Source organism: Parasteatoda tepidariorum, chromosome 3 (genome assembly GCF_982258835.1).
Source record: "Parasteatoda tepidariorum strain Cologne lab strain chromosome 3, Ptep-v5.0, whole genome shotgun sequence".
In the NCBI taxonomy this organism is placed as follows: Eukaryota; Metazoa; Arthropoda; class Arachnida; order Araneae; family Theridiidae; genus Parasteatoda; species Parasteatoda tepidariorum.
The window spans coordinates 120,819,910-120,834,222 of NC_141757.1; the positions used below are offsets into that span (position 1 = coordinate 120,819,910).

General features: G+C 35.1%; 1 protein-coding gene across 1 annotated transcript in view; it reads left to right on the plus strand.

The window, feature by feature from the left end:
- The window catches only part of LOC107444195 (pancreatic lipase-related protein 2-like), a 78,314-nt gene that overhangs the window by 60,845 nt on the left and 3,156 nt on the right, over positions 1-14,313 (plus strand). The window contains exon 7 of the mRNA XM_087159985.1: positions 4,266-4,535. Coding sequence (XP_087016111.1) covers positions 4,266-4,535 — 270 coding nt within the window. The remainder of the gene's footprint in view (positions 1-4,265; positions 4,536-14,313) is intronic.

The window sequence follows — 14,313 nt, forward strand, 5'->3', positions numbered from 1 at the left end:
ATGTGGTCTCTTCATATGAGGCCCCCTTGACCGTCGAGGCCCCGGGGCGGTGCCCCGGCTGCCCCGGCGTAGTTACGACCCTGCTGTACACACTTTGTTAGGGTGGACAGTAATGGGTAAATCTGAGGTAGAGGGAACATCTACAACTAGCTCAATGTTAGTATTGTCATTGCATGTAAATAATGCAAAAATTGAAGATCTCTGGAATTTAGATACCTTGGGTATTAAAGATAGTAGTGAAAAACGCTCTAAAACACAGACCCAAGAACTTGCTTTGAAACATTTCAGAGAAACGGTTAGTAGAGACAGTACGGGCAGATATACGGTTAATTTACCCTGGTTAGATGGTCATCCTCCTTTACCCGATAATAAAGAGTTGACTTATAAAAGACTAAAATACACAGTTAAATCCCTTAAATCAGCGAATCGGTTAAATGATTATCAAGAGGTTTTTAACCAATGGGAAAAAGAAGGTATAATAGAGCAAGTTAATGAGGGTAATGATTATTCTAAAAGCTTTGGAATACATTATTTGCCACATAGGGCAATTTTTAAAGATAATTCAACCACTAAAGTACGTCCTGTTTTTGACGGATCAGCTAAAACCAAAAACTCTATATCAATAAATGAATGCATAGAAAAGGGCCCAAATCTCATAGAAATTATCCCAGCTGTATTAAATAGGTTTAGATGGGGAAAGATCGGAGTAATATCGGATGTCAAACAGGCATTTTTACAAATATCTCTTAACGAATCTGATAGGGATTGTTTACGATTCATGTGGTTGAAAGACGGAGATCCTCAAAAGATAATTACATATAGACATTGTAGAGTAGTATTCGGAATATCATGTAGCCCCTTCTTACTTGCGGCTGTTCTGAATCATGTATTAGATCAAGTAGAAGAGCCATTGAAAAGTCTTGCAGTGAAGATCAAAGACTCTATGTATGTTGATAATTGCATTTCAAGTGTAGACTCAGTATCAGAATTGGAACATTTTAGATCAGAATCTCAGAGAATTCTGAAAGCTGCTAAATTTGATTTACGTGGCTGGGAAAATAACAACCTACTTGAAATGAACGAATTTATGCAAGATAATTCCAACTGTGAAAGGGAAGTGTCAGTATTAGGACTAAAATGGGACAAGCAAAATGACACTTTATCCTGTGAGTTGGTTAAAGAAGAAAACAATAGTGAACCAGTTACCAAGAGAAAAATCCTATCTATGGCACACCAGCTGTTCGATCCTATAGGGTTCACGTGTCCTATAACGTTGATCCCGAAACTTCTTCTACAAGAATGCTGGAAGATTGGAATTTCTTGGAATTCAAAATTGCCCGACGAAATAATTAAGAGATTCGAAAAATGGAAAGAAGAATTAAAAGAATTGAGCAACTTCAAAATTCCTCGTAGACTTTCAAGCTTTAATCTTTCTAAATCAAGCTTAACACTTCACACCTTTTGTGACGCTTCCATGGTGGCATATGCGACTTGCATCTTTTTGAGGGCGGAAAGGGATGGAAAAGTTACTTGCCAACTTATTCAAGCAAGATCTAGAGTTGCCCCATTGAAAAAAGTGTCGATACCAAGATTAGAATTACTTGCATGTAACATTGGAGCTAGATTGGCTGATACAGTAAAAAAGGATTTAAGATTGGAAGATATTGAAACATTTTTCTGGAGCGACTCCATGGACGCTCTTTATTGGATAAGGAAAGAAGGCCCTTGGACGATTTTCGTATCCAATCGAGTTGACGAAATTAGAAGACTTTCAAAAGCTAGTGACTGGAAGTTTGTTCCGGGAACCCAAAATCCAGCGGATTTGCCTTCAAGAGGTTGCACAGTTAAAACCCTATTGAAGAGACAATGGCATGAAGGAACATCTTGGCTTAAAGAATCAAGAGAAAACTGGCCTAATTTTGATCTAGTTCCTGATGAAAAAATAGTGTATGCCGAGAAGAAGAAAATCATTGTATCATCTTTAAATATGAAAGATGACGAATTTTACAACAACATATCATCCTACAAGAAAATAATCAGAATTACAGTCTGGATATATAGATTTTTTGAAAATTCCAGAGCAAGCAGTAAGAAAACAGGAAAATTATCTGTAGAAGAGCTTATTAAAGCTGAACTCAAAATCTTGAAAAGGGTTCAAGAAGACTCATTCCAAGGCGAAAAATTGAAGAGTCTGAAACTCCTGTCGATATTTACAGACGCTAATGGACTTGTGAGAATTAAAACAAAAATCATTATGCGAGAAGACAATGAAAACTTTAAAGTTCCAATTATTTTACCTTCAGATCATCATGTTGTTAAGAGCCTTATTTTACACAAACACCAAGAACTTGGACATCCTGGAGTACAATCTTTAATGGTAGCTCTAAGAAAAGATTATTGGATATTAAAAGCTAGAAGAACTGTAAAAAAGGTACTGAAAACCTGCATAACTTGTCAACGATTTAATGCGAAAAAAATCTGAAATACCAGAAGGAATACTCCCGGAGGACAGAGTAAAAAACGCCTCAATTTTTGAAGTTATAGGAGTGGATGTTGCTGGACCGTTGCTTACGAAGGACAACAAGAAAGTGTGGATTGCAATTTTCACCTGTGCGATTTACAGGGCAGTACATTTAGAACTATTGACATCACTTTCAACAGATAATTTCATATTTGCCTTAAGAAGATTTATCGCACGCAGAGGACGTCCGTCAATTATCTACTCCGACAATGGGACTAATTTTATTGGAACTAACAACTCTCTGAAGAATATCAACCTAGAAAGACTAAAGACAACCTTTTCTCCAATTTTGTGGAGATTCCTACCTCCGACTGCTCCATGGTGGGGAGGATTTTTTGAGAGGTTAATAGGACTTTTGAAAAGAATTTTAAGGAAGGTCCTAGGTCATACATCCTTAAATTACCAGGAAATTGAAACTGTTTTGTGTGATTGTGAAAGCCAACTCAATTCAAGACCTTTAACATATGTTAGCGATGATCCCGATGATTTATGTCCTTTAACACCTGATTTATTCCTGAAAGACACTCGTACTAGTAGTACTACGGACTTGGATAGATTAAAGCTAACTGACAAGACGGAATTAAACAAGAGACTTGCGTATAGAAGAAGACTGGTGACAGATTTACGAGCAAGATTCCGTAGTGAATATCTGAGTCAGCTACATCATAGACTGACAGTTCGAAAACCAACATACCATCCTAAAGTTGGAGATATCATCTTGATTTGGAATGATAATCTCAAAAGAATACATTGGCCCTTGGGAAGAATACTCTCAGTTTACACAAGTAAAGATGGACTGATCAGAAGAGCCAAAGTTAAGACCAAATCCGGAATTCTGATCAGACCAATTCAAAATCTCTGCCCATTAGAACTGGACGAGGAGAATCTCAACAGCGAAGATCAGCTGCCAGAGACTTCGAAAGATGAGCCAGAAAGAACATCATCGGACATTCCTGATTCAGTTCCTGCTACTACCAGAGTTGGACGTGTTGTTCGCCCACCATCCAGATTTGGACAATGAAGTATTGAGATTCGGCTCAACATGCCCCGAAACTCAAAAAGGGGAGTGTCAAAAACAGAAAACCTTTTTGGTAGAAAACGAACCAATAGATGGCGCCACGAGACTTAGAACTATCTAAGAACAATAATTTTTAGTTAGTTTGATTTTGTTACTGTCGTTGGAGACATCATGTTGTGTTTGTAGTGTTTACTGCTGTTAATATACATATGTTAACCATTCGAAGGAGTCTCTTATTGAGTTTGTGGTCACTATCTTGAGTTTATTTTAGATACGAGCCGACCCGGGTAGAAGAACAAGGTAAGGAACTTTTTATTTGATACCTGTTCTATTGAAGTAGATAAAGAAAATTGTTATCTTTTTTAACACTGTTCTACCGTAAAGTGCTCGACTTCGCGTGCATGTCTTCGGATCATCCTGAGGGATGTTTCCCAGATCGTCGCCAATAACCCATCGTACAGCTCTAGTGCGACGTAAATGAACTACAACAACAACAAAAATACATTGATGGTATTTTGAGCGTTCGCCAGAGCATGAACTTCGGTACTTGAACCAAGTACGCTGATTACACCACAACAATTTCGATAATGGATATTTCTATACCATTAATAATTCTTATGACGTGAGCTACTTCCGCATCATAACAATTTAATATGTATGATGCACGCATCTTGTAAATATTCACTTATTTTAGTTGGCTAATCATTTCAAAAATTTATTTTTTAGCTTTTTCATTTCTTCCACAATTATGCTTTCATTTGCAAGCAATTGAATATTTTAAAGTATCTATCAATCATCCTGGGGGATTGCAAATAGGAGTGGAGTGCGACAGCTACGAAGACTTTTTATCTGGAAAGTGCACACGTTGCTGTAAGGAAAATAGAATGAATTGTGCTGTAGCAGGAATGGATGCTGAACGCTATTTTCCCTATTTAGGTGAACCAAGGAAAGTGAGGAAGTACTATTACAATTTAGGACTCGTATGCCCCTACAATGGTGAGTATGTATTTGTCAATCATATCTGAGCTTGAATGCATGTAATATTTTTGTGTCTTAAGATCAATAAAAAAGAAACGTGTGTGTGAATAGAGAATTAAAAAAAAAATCCAAAGTAGTTTAAATAATTTTGTTAAAAATGTAAAAGGCTGGTAACTTTATCTCGAATTTTAACAGAAAAAAGATTAATTGGCAAAATTTTTGCTTTAAAATGAAAATTATTGCTCAGTTTAATTTAGTCTGATCATTAAGTGAAGGTAAGAATTGATTCGCTTACTCGAAGCTAGAGACAACATTAAATCATAGCCTAGAATCTAAATACAAAAAAAATACTGTAAATTTAATAACGTGATAAATTGACAATATCTCTTCATTCAAAATGAACTATAAACTGTACTGTGTAATCAAGTTTACCAATCATTAATTTGCGTGATAATCTAGTTCAACTTCTCATATTTTTTAAATTGTTGCAAATTTGAATGTTATTCAGAATAAACCAAAACTTCCAGATGTGCATTTGACTAATTACTAATTTAGTAATTTTATTATTAGTTAGCCTTATCTAATTAGCATATTGAGGAAATGGAAAATAACATATCCCAAAAGGATATATTTTACAAAGAAATCCTATCAGAGTAACTTTATTGTATCACGTGGGCTATGTGTCATAGAGGTCAATTCTTAACAAACTCGTGAACAACGGTATTGGTTAAATATTACGCACCGACAGCCTTGTCTTCTAAGACAAATTTGGTTGCCATCGATGGCCACCAAAGCCATCTATGGTCGCTGTGCAAGCTCTCACCTCCGATAAAATTCAAATTACTCGCATTGACGGCTTAGCACCCTAGGAATTGTGCCATAGCGGCTTCTATTATAACATCATAAATATTAATATGCCTTTTCTTTAAATATACTATCAGAAATTGATTATATAAAACACTGATACGTATATGTTGTTAAAAAACCGATAGCCTTTCGAAAGCACTTCCGGGGGTTAACAGTTTTGTGATCTGGTGTTGAACCTTCCAGTTTTTATATGTTAAGATCTTATCTTAATATGGAAGAACTTAAGAACCAAACGAAATTTCAAAAATAAGCATGTCAGCAAAAACAGTACTCTTTCAAGGGACAAACTACCCTGCTAACATACTGGAGCATTTCTGTACTCAGTGGTTCAATAAAATACTGACTTTGCACCGAAGCCCCATAATGGAAGACAAAATAAGAATAAAAACACAATACTTCAAACATTCAAAGATTAATATAAAAAAGAAAATTCAGTGAAACACAACTATATTTAAAAAACGCATTAGCCAAAAGTTCTTAGTTAACATATAAGATCTATACAAATTGAGAGCTTTAAAATAACGAAAAAAATATTGCCAGATCTTTAAAACGTCGAAGTGAAATTAAATCATCCCGGTCCTCTTTCGAAAAATATTTTAATGCTGCTCAGTTAAATTGAAAATATATGCTGCTTATCCTCATCTGGGCTGTCAGACCAGATCTATGAACCCATTGATGACCAAAATGAAATCGAAGACCAAAATTGAAAATATAAATGAATGAAACCAATCTTCCGAATCAGGAAAATATATAATTTTGTGCTGCTATCTATATTTAACAGGAACAAAAATCATTTCTTCACTGCATAGGTCTACTTATGCGAACTTCAATATCGGACGAATTAAGTAAACTTCTTTAAAACATTTTGAATTGGGTATAATATAAAAAAAAAAAACACAACTACTTCCACTTAGTAGGAATAACATTTACCATGACGCAATGCTAAATTCTATGCCACTATCCACATAAATGCCACTATCCACATAAATGCCACTATCCACATAAATCAATTATTAATCAAAAATCGAATATCAATTACTTTTCTTTATAATGCAATAAAATCTGGCGAGCAGCTATTTAAACGATCAAACACTTCGTTTGTTTATTTGTGGCTTGAAGTTAGGCTCGCAGAAAATGCCGTTCATGGGTTAAATTTAGTAGGAATAACACAACCTGTGACGTAGGCTATAGTATACCCAATTGAAAGATTATAGTTACAAAAATTAAAAGAAAAATTATTATTATCCAAAGTAATTCTGAAATTATTAATAGCTGTACGAAAATTTGCGATATTATTACAAATATATTTAAATCTTAAAATTAGATTATTCAAAATATTTTAAACTATAAATCGGTATTAAAATGTGTTAAAATCATAACATTAGAATAAAAATCTTTTTCTTTTATTATATAATCCAAGTAAGCTTTTATCTTTATGAATTTTAATCTCAAGATCCAAGAAATCGGCCCGTTTAATATCTGAGTTAATTCTTATTAAATTAAATTCTTTAGGATAAATATAATTAATTACATCACAATCAGTGCAATTAAAAATAATCAAATCATCAATAAATCTAAAGCCTATTAATAAAATATGTTCTAAGATATTTGTTCATAAAAATGCAAATAAATACGAGCAAAAGCACTGGAATTTCCCATTGAAATACCTTTAATTTGTTTATAAAAACAAATGCCACTTAAAAGATAATTTTCAAATAAGTTTACATTACATAAATTAATCCAATCTTCTCTAATAATATCCCCATTAATCAAGTAGGTATTAAAAATCTCTAAGCAGATGTGTTTTAAGTTATTACGTGGTATACTTATTTAATATAATGTGTGATAGATAAATTTTAAAAATTGCATGTAAGAATATTATCAATTTTATTGTATTTTAAATATTTAATAGCTTTTCGGTTGCTATTTATAATAAGATGTTTATCATTAGAAATAGTTTTATTTAAAATAATGTGTTTAATTATTAAAAAGACTTTTTTCTAAAAACAGAATTAAACATCCAGTACTACAAGTAACAAATCTAAATTTAACTGGAATTTTGGGAAATTTAACAGTTTTAAATAAATAAGGATAATTTAAGGGGGGACCCCACCCTGGGATGGTAAAATATTAGCGTTTTTTCTTGAATTTTTTTTAAGTAATAGAGACAATGCAGAGACTCCTTGTTTTTTTTAATGTTATTTAGCTACATTTTAAGTCTTTTTTAAAAAATTTTCTTTTACAAAATAATAAAAAAATAAGTTGGTGGCAGCTCCGTGTATGGCTGATCATCAAAAAGTAGCACCTCACTGGCCTCATGGATTTAGAAGTCCTGAAACATAGGAAAACAATTTTGTTTAAATTTTCTGAAACATAAAGACATTATCTAAAGAGTAGCATAGCGGTTTTTTGATATTCGCAAAATTACCAAAATAGCGGAAACTTGAAAAAAAAGTTAAGTTTTTCATTAAAAAAATATGCATTAAAATACTAATATAAAATCGAAATATAAAAATATCAAAAAAATCCTATGCTACTTTCTAAAGAATATATTTTTACGTAATTTAAAATAAAGAACAGCTTATTTCGCTGCACAGATCATGAGAAAAATGTTAGGCCAAGTCAAAAAACAGCGTTTTGAGGAAAAACACGTTTAAAGTTTTGACTTATGTTCAATCTAGTAAATTAGTAATGACCATATATGGCAACGTTACTTTTAAAAAGTAACGAGTAAAAGTACAAGTAGTTTTTAAAAAAGTAACGAGTAAAAAGTAAAAAGTTCTTATTTTAAAAAGTAACGAGTAAAAAGTACAAGTAAAAGTACAAGTACTAAACAAAAAAAGTAACGATTTAAAAGTACATTTCTAGGAAATCGAAAATTCAAAATAACCAAAATTTTATTGAATCATATTCTTATGTTCTTTAACGTTTTTGCAAAATTTTTGTTATTTATTTAATTATTTTTAATTTTGAAAGTTATGGACATTAATTTATTTTTAAATTCGGAAGAATATTATAATATAATTTTATAATATAATCGTATAATATAATTTTGAAATCAAATATATGGATTGGCACGAAAAAGAAATTTTATCTATTGATTTTAATTTTTAGTTTATTATTTTTATTTATTTAAATTACCATTGATTTAAAATTGTTTTACTCTATAGAAACGCGCTTTAAAAGTACAAACATAAACAAAGCAAACACGTAGTTTCAGATAGCTTTGTGATCTTTGAGCTAGTAAAAAATAATTGAATGTGCAGTATAAGCTGAAACAGAACAGTTTACAGTTTTATTCGTAACAATGGCTAATGCTGAAGTCATGCGAGAAAATCATTTTCCGAACATTTCTGCCTAACGAAATAATTAAAATTTGTAAACGAGTTTTAGTATCAGCGGCTAAATTAATACCTTCGAGTCTTCAAGAGTTATAATAGTAATTATAATTGTTTTCAATAGCACAAATAGCTCTGAAGTTCTTAGAGATTTGACTGGGCGTTGTTTGACAAGGTCGGGCATAAACATAATTTTAGTAAAAAATGTACTAGATAAAAACATATTCGACAAAAATGTATTATTAGTGAGTTCAAAAAGAAAATTGAAAAACATAATAACAAAATCCAACATTTTTTATTTAAAATGTATTAAACAAATGCATAAAACTCGAAAATGAATGAAAATAACTTGATAATTAATATTTTTATTCATTTTGCAAAATAATTGCATTTCGAAAGCATTTTTTTTCTCTTTAGAAAGCTTACCGAGTTTTAGAAAAAAGTAACGATTTCATTCGACATTTCCGTTACAAATACTTGTACTTTTTCCCTTAAAAAGTAACGAAAGTACAAGTAAAAGTACTAAATTTAAAAAGTAACGAAGTACAAGTAAAAGTACGTACTTTTTACTTGTACCGGCGGTACAAGTAACGAAAGTAAAAGTACTGCCATATATGGTAATGACTAACCTTTATTCTGCAATTCCGGGTCCATATATCTCTCCTTCGGCCTCCCGAAAACTGTCCTTTCTAGCCAACCTATTTTGCTGCTTCACCTCTGCCTTGTCTCTCATCCAACTCTGCACTTGATATGAATGACTCCAGATGCATTTATTGCATCATTAATAAAGCACTTTTATAGCCATCGTTGAGTAAACAAGCTGCTAAAAAACTAGCGAAATCGATGGTTTGACTTATTCAAATAACACTAGCGCCATCTGGTAGGGGAAAACGTTTAATTTCATATATATAATGGTGGATAAATGAAATGCCTACAATAAGTTTCTATATGCAGTCAACAGAATGGATGAGACACAAAAAGAATGTCGCCCCTCCTAATCCGGCCGAACGGGCCTTTCTACCTGCTTAGCGACGACTCTCTATTTTCCGGTATAACTTCCAAACGAAGTTAGGTACCAAGAAATCGTTTTATACAGACATTAGGAAGGGTACAAAGAATCGAAAAATGCAATAAAATTTTTTTCGAATTTTTTAAATATTCAGGGTGGGGCTGTGGTGAACCACCTTGTCACCAGATGGCGATGAACTCTGCTCGCCAGATGGCAGTGCAAAACATTTCCCTCAACCTTTTTATGTGATGGCAACATCTCTTGTGTTCAAACTTTAGTTTCCAGAATCTGGCAACAGCAGAATATAAACATTCATTCGGGCTTGCTAGCCGGTGAACATTCACCTCTCTAAAAATGCTGCTGTCGTTAATCTTGTCAGTCTGTTACATTGTAACTTAATATGATTTCTTCTTTTTTTAATTATTATTAAACTGTTGTGATTATTAATTTTATTGAATCAATTTATTTAATATTATTTAATCTAATCACCACAGATTGGTGACCCTAAATGAATTTAACGCGTAACTTTATAAATCTTTAATCATCGGCTCAAATTTTATGCCGATTGCTCTGGACCTTAAATATTTCTAAATTTTTTCTTGAAAATTAAGGTTAACAACAATTTTTTTTATAAAAATGCAAGCACTTGTTTTTCCTTCATGTATCGCATGTGCACGTGAAATCGATCCTCGAGCTGCCTCAAAATGGTATGTTTATTTAATTTTTACTCTTTGATTTTTTGAAAAAATACTGTGTATTTGTGTTTCCTCTTGCACTCAGTTCATGCATAATTGTTTACTTACCGTGTTATCTGTAAAATTCTGAATTTAGCTTAAAAATGTGTAAAAAATTCACGTAAAATATTTCCGGATCGTAATTCTTCATTTTCACCCATAAAAACAACATTCTAAATTTCTTTTTCATTTGTTTTTTGGCAAATCTTGATTTTGTAATAATGGCTGGTGATGATGGCCCTATCACCCCAGAGGCACAAATCGCACACGTTTCTGTAAAACCACCCCCCTTCTGGAAATCAAATCCAACGCTATGGTTTGTTAGGTTGGAGGCTCAATTTTCATTAGCTAATATAACTACTGAACTAACAAAATTTAATCACGTTGTAGCAGCTCTTGACGCTGACGTACTAACCTCTGTCAGTGACATACTAATTACTCCACCTGACAATCTTCCATATTCTGCTATTAAAAAGCGCTTAATAGATTCGCATTCCGAGAGCGAATCTTCGAAAATCCGCACATTGCTTCAAGGTTTGGAATTGGGCGATCAGCGCCCCTCACAGTTACTTGCGCGCATGCGTTCCTTAGCTGGATCATCTGTTGGTGAGCCATTACTTAAATCGCTCTGGTTGGGCAGACTGCCCCACAACACTCAATCAATTCTCGCGGCTCTGAACCAAGAACTTAGCCAGTTGGCTGTTGTTGCTGACAAGATTCACGAAACGTGCAACCCACATTCCGTTTACGCAGCAAGCGTCGTTAAGCCCCAAACTACATGCGATATGGAGGCACAAATAGCACAGCTATCTAGGCAGCTTAGTGAATTAACAGCGTTGGTTCATCGGCAGAATGATCCCCAAAACCAGCGCAACAAACATGTTAGAAGGCGGAGCAATTCCCAAAGATTCAAACAATTTAAAGAACCAATAAATGGACAGTGTTTTTATCACACCAATTTCGGTATTAAAGCAAAAAAATGCACCCCACCTTGTTCTTTTCCCCACACATCGGAAAACTAGGTCGGCGATCGTCCACCGGCCAAAACGGCGACCGCCTTTTGCAACGCGTTATGTTGGCCGATTCTTCTTCAAATATGACTTTCTTAATCGACACAGGTGCAGATATTTCCGTTTTGCCAAAAACTTATGCTCCTAACGCGAAATTACAAAGTGATATCACTTTATTTGCCGCTAATGGTACTATTATTCCAACTTACGGCACGAAACGGATAGCATTAGATTTTAATCTGCGACGGCAATTCATTTGGTCCTTTGTAATTGCTGACGTACGCCAACCAATTATCGGCAAAGATTTTTTAGAGCATTTTGATTTATATGTCGACTGTAAAAATCACAGAATTATCGATGCGAAAACTATGATAGGTTCTAACGGCCAACCCCCTAAAATCAATTTCTTAGAATCCAATATATCCATTTTGATTGGTAGAACTCAGTATCATAATATTTTAAAACAATATCCCGAATTACTTAATCCTTCACAACCAATCCAGACTAATCTCTCAAACCAAATTTTGCATCATATTGAAACCAAAGGGCCCCCTGTATTTTCAAAACCCAGCCGTCTCGCGCCGAAAATTTTAGAAGCAGTTCGTAAAGAATTCGAATATCTTATGTCACTTGGCGTTCTTCGCCCGTCAAAAAGCCCCTGGGCTAGTCCCCTCCATGTAGTAAAAAAATCAAACGGAGATTTCCGACCTTGCGGTGATTATCGGAAGCTTAATTCTGTAACCGTCCCTGATCGCTATCCGGTCCCTCACATTCAAGACTGTACGCAAAATCTTCACGGTAAAACAATATTTTCGACTGTTGATCTCGCTAGGGCTTACCATCAAATAAAAATCAACCCAGCAGACATCCCTAAAACCGCGATAACTACACCGTTCGGTCTTTTCGAATACACTGCTATGCCGTTCGGTCTCCGTAATGCCGGACAAACATTTCAGAGACACATTCATCAAGTGTTATCAAATCTCCCTTTTTGTTTTCCATATTTTGACGATATACTCATTGCTTCATCTTCCGAAACTGAACACATTGAACATTTGCATCAAGTTTTCTCCCGTTTAAGAGAGTACGGCCTTAAACTCAATCCCGATAAATGCGTGTTAGGGAAAACGTCAGTTAAATTTTTGGGTTGTCTTATTACTGCTGAAGGCATTAAACCACTTCCCGATAAAGTTGCATCAATATGTAATTTTCCGAAACCTGATACCATTATGGAACTTCGGCGTTTCTTGGCAATGCTCAACTTTTATAGGCGTTTTTTAGCGAATGTAGCTGAACTTCAAGATCCTCTTAATAAAATGCTTTCAAACTGTAAGAAAAACGATAAACGTCCCGTACCTTGGAATCAGGAAGCTGAACTCGCATTTTCGAAATGTAAATCCGCGTTAGCTGACGCTACAACTCTTGCGTATCCCGTTCCTGAGCAACAAATTAGTCTCATGGTTGATGCTTCTTCCGCTGCAGTTGGAGCAGTTTTAAATTGTTCAACCCCCGACGGGTTCAAACCGTTAGCATTTTTCTCCCGTAAACTGAGTGCAACAGAAACCAAATATAGTACTTACGACAGGGAACTTCTAGCTATCTACACTTCAATTAAACATTTTCGGCACCAGCTAGAAGGACAAAATTTTATTATATTTACCGATCATCGTCCCTTAACTTTTGCATTTACAAAAAATTCTGACTCTTGCTCCCCACGACAGCTCAGACACCTCGATTTCATTTCTCAATTCTGTACAGACATTCGGCATATATCCGGTTCTGAAAATGTCGTTGCCGATGCTTTATCGCGAATCTCTGAGTTAAAAGTCCTGACATTTGAGGATCTATCTAAAGCGCAGGAAACTGACACCGAGCTGCAAAACTTGTTAAAAAACAGCGAAAACTCGCTTCAGCTAAAAGTCGTCACCATACCAAGCCAATTAAAACTTTGGTGCAACATTGAAAAAGACAAGCTGCGTCCCTTCGTTCCTGCTGCCTTCAGAAAATTAGTCTTCGACCAGCTGCATAACCTGTCTCACCCTGGCATCCGAGCTACCAAGAAGCTGATTCTAGATCGCTACGTGTGGCCATCAATTGCAAAAGATGTTGTCACTTGGACTCGGGCTTGTGTGGACTGCCAGAAATCTAAAGTCTTCAAACACACACGTAGTCCGATACAACCTTTTGTTCAGCCATCTCGTCGATTCGACCACGTCCATGTAGACCTCGTTGGACCCCTGCCACCTTCTGAAGGATTCTCCTATCTTCTTACCTGCATCGACCGTTTCTCAAGGTGGGCAGAAGCCATTCCTGTGGGTGACATAACAGCTGAGACTGTGGCACGCGCATTTGTGTCACAGTGGGTGTCCAGATTTGGTGTTCCCTCTATCATCACAACGGACCAAGGGAGACAATTCCAGTCTTCCCTTTTTACATCTTTGACAAGATTGCTTGGGGTTAAACATATTAGAACTACCCCCTACCACCCTGTCAGCAATGGCATGGTAGAGCGTTTTCATCGCTCGCTCAAGCAATCTCTCAAGTGCCACAACAAACTTAAATGGACTGAATCCCTACCTATAGTTCTCCTGGGACTACGCTCTGCATTCAAAGAGGACTTAAAGTGCACTTCTGCCGAACTTGTCTACGGTATGACACTTCGTCTCCCAGGTGAATTCCTAGCTCCTACATCAAATAGCGACGAACCTCATCCGTCCGAGTTTGTTAATCAACTGAAGAACATGATGCAGTCTCTAGCTCCAACCCCAGCATCATCACACAGTGAGCCAGGCTCATTTGTCCACCCTTCCCTTGCGAGCTGCACCCATGTTTTTGTCC